Source organism: Branchiostoma belcheri, unplaced genomic scaffold (assembly GCF_001625305.1).
Source record: "Branchiostoma belcheri isolate BF01 breed outbred unplaced genomic scaffold, Haploidv18h27 scaffold13, whole genome shotgun sequence".
Classification (NCBI taxonomy): domain Eukaryota; kingdom Metazoa; phylum Chordata; class Leptocardii; order Amphioxiformes; family Branchiostomatidae; genus Branchiostoma; species Branchiostoma belcheri.
In genome coordinates, this window is record NW_017802713.1 from 753,232 (window position 1) to 762,693 (window position 9,462).

At 40.7% G+C, this 9,462-nt stretch overlaps 1 protein-coding gene across 1 annotated transcript; it reads right to left on the reverse strand.

Annotated features, from left to right (window-relative positions):
- LOC109463663 (neuroligin-4, X-linked-like) lies at positions 1-9,231 on the reverse strand. Its single transcript, XM_019760517.1, has 5 exons — positions 8,773-9,231; positions 3,757-3,912; positions 2,461-2,646; positions 1,229-2,021; positions 1-799 (listed from the first exon to the last, which is right to left on the reverse strand). The coding sequence occupies exons 1-5, from the start codon at positions 9,176-9,178 to the stop codon at positions 1-3; spliced, it is 2,340 nt and encodes a 779-aa protein (XP_019616076.1). The 5' UTR covers positions 9,179-9,231.
- Between the last annotated feature and the right edge of the window lie 231 nt (positions 9,232-9,462).

A 9,462-nucleotide genomic window follows, 5' to 3' on the forward strand; every position in this document is an offset into this window, starting at 1 on the left:
CTACAAGGCGTCTCCCTTTTCCTGAAACTTGGCACAGTTTTCTATTCTATCGTCTTTCAGTGCGATAATTTCCAACGTCTGGCACGGGCTCGATCTGCAACTTTCTGCCGCCTCGTAGGCCTTCAGTACGTCCCGCATGTCTGTAACCTTTAACCTGATTCTCTCGCGAGTTTCCACCTCCTCCAGCCTTTTTGTGCGCGCTCTCCCTCTGTTGTAGCAGACAGCAAAGACGATGACGTTAACGACCAGTAACGACGTCCCTACTGCAATCACGATGCTGAGTTCAGAGTAATTTTGTCCCTTGTCCTGACTACTGATGTTCGAGCCGGCAGATTCTGGCCGCCATTCCCCTGTAAGTCCAGGAACAGTATTTCTCGGACCTTGGCTCGGAGAAGCTGAAGTAGGTAATATAGAAACACACGTTGTGCCGGAGCCCGACACGCCAACTGACGGCTTTGTCCAACCATCTGGACGGCGTACAGCGAGGCCGCCTCCCGTTAGAATGGCCTGTCCAATGTCGAGAATTTGACACAACTCGTCTGCATCATCCGGAGGGTAAAGATAGTTGCTGCTGGGAACTTCCTGGGGATAGAGAAGCTTTGGGACAAGCTCAATCCAGAACGCGATGCGCTGCGGCCGAAAACCTTCCACCACCCGAGGTTTCATTCCCAAGTACAGGTACGTCTCTTGACATCGGCTGCAGTTGTCTACACTGTATTGTGTCCACTGCATGTTCTCAAACTTGTTCGGTCTTTCGTGGAGAAAAGTTGTGGTTTGCGGCCTGGGCTTCTGGGGATCTCTGAAAATGGATATGCCCTCGTCAAGCGTTTACTATTATTATTTTTTATTTAATTAGCGTTTACTGTGAATATGTAACGGAAACGAAAAAGAACTATTATCTTAAACATGGTACAATAGCAGTAACACAACATTCCATTACAAGTCATGGTAATTTTACCAGTTATACCTTAGAGCTAACCATTGTATACATTGCAGTCTAGGCTTTTGAGGGTCTCAGAAAAATATATACGCGATGGTCAGACCTTGATCCTCCTTATTAAGACCTTATTCAGCGTATGTTGTAACCTCTTAACTGTCCTGTTATATCTACTTCATATATGGTGAAAAAAGCAGAAGGCAAAGTATCTTGATGATAAATGCAAGTTATTCTACTGTTTTGTATAATGATGTGTCCAACATTACCATAATGTAAAGAAGTCCAACTTACCCAGTTTTAGCAAAATTACTCCAGTATGTCATCATGGCGACGCTCATCATAGATTCACCTTTAGTGAAATTCAGCTGCTGGAAGATCCCTCGAGGGGCGACGGGAGCCCCAAAAACAAACGGCAGCTCGTCCCCATGTACCGCTCCTACCCACTTGGGGTTCGGTGTGTTGATGGCTTTGTAGCTGTAAGAATACATGTATGTCGAACTCTCTGTGTTCTTGGTAGAGTGGAGATTTGCCACCTCAACAATCGGCACTGCGATCTGTTGTTCCGTCAGCATGCGCACAACACCGGCTCTTCTAGTTTCATTCGTGTCGTTCCCCCAGTTTGTGTAGAGAAACAGTATGGCGTCTTGGATCTCATTTTCTCTGTATGGAAACACCTGGTTAACAAAGTCACTGATCAGATCCCTATATTCATCATCAGATAGACCGTTTTCTATCACAGCGATGCTGGGAATATACTTATATCCATCCTCTTCTGAAAGCCCAACCATGAAGTCATAGCTCCTGAACAGGTCGCCTTCAAGTAGTCTTCGAGGTTGATCGGGAACAACAACACCATCCACAGACGGACCGAACATGGGGTAGTAACTGGAAGATGGCGGTGTCATGTTCTTCAGTAGCAGGTCTTGGTAAGGTTTGTCCCGGAGACATTGGACTGTTTGAGCGGCGTCTGGGCGGCAACAGTCTAGTTTCTCAGCCAGCATTGTCGCGTAGTGCCGCGAGTCTTCAGCAAGGGCGCTGGTGCCTAGAGCCGATCCACTCTGAATGATGGCACGGCGAAACTTTCCTGCAGAAATTCAGAACAAAATGTCTAGAAAAGCTGCTAAAAATGTCTAGAAAAGCTGCTAAAAATGTCTAGAAAAGCTGCTAAAATGTCTAGAAAAGTAGCATTTGCAAAGCAAATACATAATGTTTATCTTCGCGTATGGTCGTCTAATTCGCGTATGGTCTAAATTTTAATTCTTACTCAAACACATTAATATGTATGGTGACAGGCGTCTAAATCCCTCCTGCTATATAAAACCACAACATGATGTAACCCAACACTAGTTACCATGGTGACAGACGTCTGGTTCAGGTCATTGGCCTTATTTTTTTAGAAGAAGAAGAGGAAACATAAGAAACGTTATTTTAGATGTTTGACCTGTCCAATTTTTCTACCGTCATCAGGTAATCAGAAGGCTTGATAAACGACTATGTAGTACGGTGTATCTTAAAACACCTACCAGCAGCTTTAGGAGACAGAGCCAGCAGGTTAACACATGCCGCACCAGAACCAAACCCTATAAGAGTGATTCTGTTTCGGTCCCCTCCAAAGTGCCCGATGTTCTCACTGATCCAATCAAGAGCTGCGATCTGATCCAGAAGTCCGTAGTTACCGGATGCAAATTCGTTCCCCGTGCTCAGAAAACCTGATGAAAAGGACAGTCGTATAATGATTATAATGTAATTTGGTACAAACCGGATAAAGCGTTCAAAAGTAAATCAAATGCTTCTTATTCAAAATAGCATCATATTAAAGCATTATAAAAATCCTATTGTTTTGCCTGCACGGCTTCCATTTCTATAGTTTATTTCTAAATCGACTAATTAAGACTGAGTTATTTTAGTACTGACGTACAATAAGATCGATGTTTAATACTTAGAGGAGGTCCAATGTGAGAAACGCTTTCTTAAACTTATTCAAAATAGCATCATCTTATAGCATGATTATAAATCCTACTGTTTTGCCTACACGACTTCTATTTCTATATTTTATTTCTAAAACACTGAATTATCTTAGTACTGACGTACATTAAGATACAGGAGGTCCAATATGAGAAACGCTTTCTTAAGCTTATTGCAGCGTTAAATGATTCGACGAGGCAAGACCGCATATATCAACCTAACACTACTAGTCTGTAGCATGATAGTACATGTATGTGATGGATAACATCGATCTCAACATTGACATATGTTGTATGATATAGTGAAAAGTTTATTGCAAATTCGTGCCCGGAGGCTAATTGCAAATTACAAAACATAAATGTCTACATGATAAAGGTAGCTGTCTAGAACTATAACTATGTCTAAAACTATGTCTGAAGGGTTTGACTTCTCTTCTGTAAACCATGGAAGACGTAATGTCCCACCTTTTCCAAAATTGGTGGGTTTTGGGAAGTTAAAAGAAGAATAGTTTTTACTTGGTCTGTAAATTTAGAGAAATTGGAATATATATATTATATATAACACCCGTGTCCATAATATCGCCACCTTGAGAAAAAGTGTGCTTAAAGATATTTTTACTGCAACATACCCTAGGTATGTACATTTGAGGTGTGCAGGAGTGCATACCAAAAGTATGTTGCAGTAATCTTTAAGAACACTATTTCTCAAGGTGGCTATATTATGGACCCTGGTGATATTATGGACACGGATGTTATATATTTTATAGGTCGAAAGGCAAATACGATTTCTAAAACTATCTTATTTGGAATGCATTCCTGAATAGTTTCACAAGCCAGAACTTCAGGTGTATGTACCTAACACTCCCAGTCTGTAGTTGAGGGTGACCACCACTACGGCACCATGGCTGGCCAGGACGGTCCCGTCGTAAGCGTTACCGGTACCGGATGTGTAGCCTCCGCCGTGGATGAACACCAGGACTGCTAACGGGTACCTATCATCATGAGGAGGACCTAAAACAATAGACACTTGAACTAGAAAGGTTACAGTTGCAAAGCAAATGCATAATGTTTACCTTCGCATATGGTCCGCTCTGTTAATTCTTACTCGAACACATTCATATATATGGTCAGACAGGAGTCAAAATCATTTGCGCTATAAAATTGCAACATGATGTAACCCAACACTAGTTACCATGGGGACAGATTTCTGGTTCAGGTCATTGACCTTATTGGCTTGGAGAAGAAGAAGAGGAGGAAACAGAGCAAAAACAATATCTTTTCCTTCAGTAAACATAATTAACCGGTTATCTGTAACATGCAAGATAACATTAGGCTGGATTATGAAAAAAAAAACTAAGCATAAACTGATATAGAAAATGGTTTTCACATCCAAGTATTACTAGAGCAATGTGCGTTGTAATTTTAATTTTACTAATTGTAAAACGCATCTGAAGCGCCACAAAATGCTATTTATAGTATATAGCATAATCGAAATATACTTTTATTGATGTATACCTTAATATCACAACCTGCCTCCCCTCGCAATATAATTTTATGAGCGCATCTTATAACCGTAAGGCATTTCGTCAGGTTGTATGTTACTCATTTCTATTCAAAACCTCTTATTTCATTGCATTCCCCATGAAAAGGGACTCTAGCTTTCTCATATTGTACAAAAAGGAGTGTTTTAATATTGTGTGCCCATTTGAGACATTTATTCGCACCCCTTTTTTTATGTCGTGACCATCTGGCTTACACAATGTCAGATCTCTGATCTATTCAATCTGAAAACACACGAGATATGAGAACGAACAATACGGATGTAGAATAATAGAGTAGTTTAGTCTTCTCAAACTGGATGGATTTTCAATTGGTAGACGTGTCAGGTGTACGTCCGACACCTTTCATCAGTACAAGTGAATGTTAGACTATATTACTGTATTATTTTATTATATTATTATTTTATGTCGTGACCATCTGGCGTACACAATGTCATATCACTATTCAATCTCAAAAGACTTATTATTTTATTACCACCCTGGATGAATAACCTTCACCATCGTATACGGATGTAGGTTTCTGACAATGTTTGATTACTTGTACGTCCTTGCCAAAGAAGCTATAGGGCAACTTTTCAGTCACGACTCCTTGGGTTATATTACTCGAGATCCCGTTTTCAATCCAAGACACACCGGCTACGTGACTAGCTTTAGGGGATGGAATTCCCCGTCCATGTTTGATTACATGTAAGGCCACAGCAAGTAAATTGTATGGATGACATCAGCGCGTGTATTAATTTTTGCCTGATTTTGAAACAAGAAGAAATTCTGTTGTCTTTTCACGTTGGTCAACATGCCAAATATGTCTGTTGCCATCCTGGAATTTGGATGACAGATAGGTGTGAAGAGAGGAGACAATACAAGGCTCTGATTTATTGTTTTGTCTTTTACTTTGATGCAGTAATGTATTTCAATCCTTTCATATGATGGTCCCACTGAATTAAAACCATTTGTACAATGATTGAAAACTTTTATTTTTCAGTGACAATGGATGTTATGATAGCTGGCAGTAAACATTGCAAAATATATGTATCGTTTCTTGTTGAACAAGTCTATGATGTCAAAATTTGAAAATTTACGAGACTTGTTTTTTTTTATATTCCGAAACATGCAATCACAAGACGTGGTGACGGCACACTCAACTTATATTAATGCCGCCACCAACACAGGGACAGTACAATACTCATTTACACCTGAGCGAAGTGAGGAAAGTCGTGTAAAGTGCCTTTCCCAAGGGCACAAGTTCGGTGGCATGTCAGGACTCGAACCCGGGGCCTCTGGTTCCGAGTCGAGAACGCTGCCTCTACGCCACACGACCCCACGTTTTTGTTTTTTTTGACTGCCTTGTTTTTTTCGCCCTATCGCATTACATTTGGAGCACTGCACGAAAAGATGGATGTAACAATCATATGGTAGTAAATGCCAGTTAAGTCGGGTAATGTTTACTTTATTTTATACGTCCGAAATGATCGGATTTGAGTTTTATCTACTACCATGATGGTTAAGTCCGGTAGTGTTTACATCAACATCACCCAACTTTACTCTCAATTACTACCATTGGTAAATTCAACTTTTCGTGCAGTGGAATCTACGGAGGATGTCATCCATAAATTTACTTGCTGTGGCCTAACTCTGTAGCCGCAGCTGGCGATGCTCCCTGCCCTGAACCCTCCCCGGTAACAACCACCGCTAATGGGTCGTTATGGTCCAACCACAGTCGGGCAATTTTCCTCGGCTGACTTTGCAAATGATCTTGGGATCAACTTGGTCGCTTACGAATGGGCAATATTAGGGTTTGTGAATGTTTGAATGTCGGAACGAGCTGATACTGTATAACACTGCCCAGTGAACTGTCTAATTGGTAGAGTTGATGGCCTTGACATGGTGCTCAGATTCTCCATCGAGCACGCTAAAATGGTCTGAAGACTGTTAAGTAAACTAGAAGCTTATGATTGATTAACATCGTTACTATTTTAGACACCAGGACTGTGGAAAGAAACATTTAGCAGGCATCGTCAAAGTTTGGAAATCTTTAACTCAATCAAAGAAAATAATACGTATTCATATTATTATGAAAGTTCATCTGTGTTGGTAGTAATTAATAATCATAGTAATACGTTGAACTTTATTCCAACACACAGTTTACAGAGATCAAATTTTCAGTGACCACTGTCGCCTTCATCAGGATAATGAATGTTTGTAAACCGTAACTCTCGCGAGATCACGCTGTGAAGTGATTGGTCATTAATTATCCTGATGAAGGCGACAGTGGTCGCTGAAAATTTGATCTCTCTGTAAATTCTGTGTTGGAATACAGTTCAACGTTTTAGGGAAAATAATAAGTATTCATATTTGAAAGTTTTTTTTATCATCGACCACAGATTATTTTTATCTGATCACCTCATGCCCCTCATTCAACATAAAAACGACCGACCTGCCAATTTCCTGTCGAAACACCCGCATATGGTCGATGTAAAAGCCATTAAATGCCCCCTCTCCTCACCGCGACGTGCATGACAAATCTACAGTGACTGCTGCAGGACCTGCTATCGACCGACATCGGTGACATTTTTGCTCCTTGACACTAGGGCCGAGACGTCTTCGGATATTACTCGGGCAAGTTGAAGCCCCCTGGCCTTCGAATTTATGATGACTGCTGCCTGATGCTATATAGAATGCTATACGCGCGCATTACACACACACACACACACACGCACTCACGCACACGAACACACAAACACACGTGCACACACGCACACGCTCACACACTCACACAACACACACTCACTCACACACACAAACACACACACACACACACACACACACACACACACACACATACACGTGCACACACATTTCTATAACAGCTTTCAATTAAGAACTACAACAATGACTTGGTTGACTTCGAAAGCCACCTGTGAAGCAAAGAGGCTACCTGCCTTCATGGGATGTCAACACGATTGACACTAATGCGTCTGAAGACCCATTCTTCATTCCAGGCACTTATAGATTGCCAGGCTATCATGAAAACGTGGCAGGGACACCTCAATAGCTGTGACACATTTGTTCAACATTTCTTTGAACTTGAATGAAATGCCATCACCTACTCAGATAGCTATATATAGACGGTGTCCCATTACGATCAGCCATAAAAGATTCTTTTATAGTGTCAAAGGTAGAACTATAATTATAGTGTCACAGGCAGAACTATAGAAAGTTTGAAAGCAAAGTGCATCCCTTGATAAAGAAAATGTCACTGATTTTGATGCTATGGACATGGCAATTGTAGTAGAAACTTCTTCTATGTATCAAACACATCTAATGTCAAAGGGGCAACATGGACTTAGGGTTCCGTTCAGTGTAGCAGCCATCTTGGATCCGAAACCATAGATATCGATTTGTGATAAACAAGGTTTTGAAACTATTGTTGTCCGGCTGGAGATATCGATTTGTGATAAACAAGGTTTTGAAACTATTGTTGTCCGGCTGGAGATCGATTTGTTTTGCCTAACAAAATACGAAACCAGTAGACAACATAATCCTACTTGAAACCTTGGTTTGAAGTCTTTTGGCGCCTGTGCAACCTGTGATCGACGCGTTATCATGGGAAGGTACTGGAGCGAAAGCGAGGAATTTGACCGATATTTTTCTCAGCCTAACGTTTTTGCGGGGATCTAGATAGATGGCCTAGTCATAGACAGTGGCCTGGGGCGAACAAAATCCACTTGTCAGAGATCTACATTCTTTACACGTTAGCTACATCATGATATCGATGTGCAGATACCTGCATTTTTTACACAGGCCTCCGAGGCTGAAGTAGAGATGATATTTTACCATAGAGCCGTTAGAATTGCAACACTTCAATTTTGCTAAAGGTGTGATATCACGTATGTATAAGCTGATTTATACACCTAGTAGAGGCATGTTGAATATATTTGCCTCTTAACTTCGGCACAGGGTAATATTTGACTTATAGTTTTGACACCGTGCGTGTAGCATGTGGATTTGAGACTCAAAATGGGAGAGTAAACATTTTTTATATTCATTTTTATATATTTTTATATTTTTTATATTTTTTATATTTTTTATATTTTTTATATTTTTTATATTTTTTATATTTTTTATATTTTTTATATTTTTTATATTTTTTGTATTTTTTATAGTTTTCATGTTTTTCATATTTTTCATATTTTTATTTTTTTAATATTTTTATATCAAAAATGCATTGGAAAAGCACAAAAATATAAATAACTCATTTAATATATCGTATTAAAGCAATAATTTTAAACAAATTGACACTAAAAATACGAACCATTGATAACAGGACTGTAGATGTTCAGGTACAGACAATCTTCGTCCATCGTCTCCAAGAACGGCCGCATGGCTTCCCTGGTTTGTACCGCTGACGGCAGGTCGGTGTCCCCTGATGTCACAATCTGCGGACAGGCGGGACCAAACTTGGTGAAGTCTCTCACCTTATCCTTGTCCCAAGCTTCTGGTTCCTGTGGCGGTCTGAATCGCAGGCTACCCACCGGTGGTTTGGCGTACGGGATTCCCAGATATTTGTTCACTGGACGCATCCTGTCTTTCGGTTTCGGGACTTGTCTGCCTCGAAAAGATCCGTATTTGGTGGTGATGACTTCTCCAGAATTCGAGTCCGCTGATGCAGTCATGAGGATCCATGTCAGTATAGCTGACGTCACCCACATGGAATCCATCTTTACAGTGTTCAGGTTCCTCGTTTAGTGGTTACGTCAGGTCATGCCATGTGCAGCCTGGAATAGACAGAGTCCAGTATATAATCAACATAGAATATGGCAAAGTCAACAAGGTCAAAATCATTAGTATGTGAACTCACTAAAGATTGATTCAGAATGATATTCTTACGTGTGACCAGAAATCACCAACGGCCTACCTTACAAAATAACTACCGGTACCAGACAACGGTGCAATACCACGCTTACAACCAATCTCCAGATAGAGCAAGAGAGCAAGGAAGAAG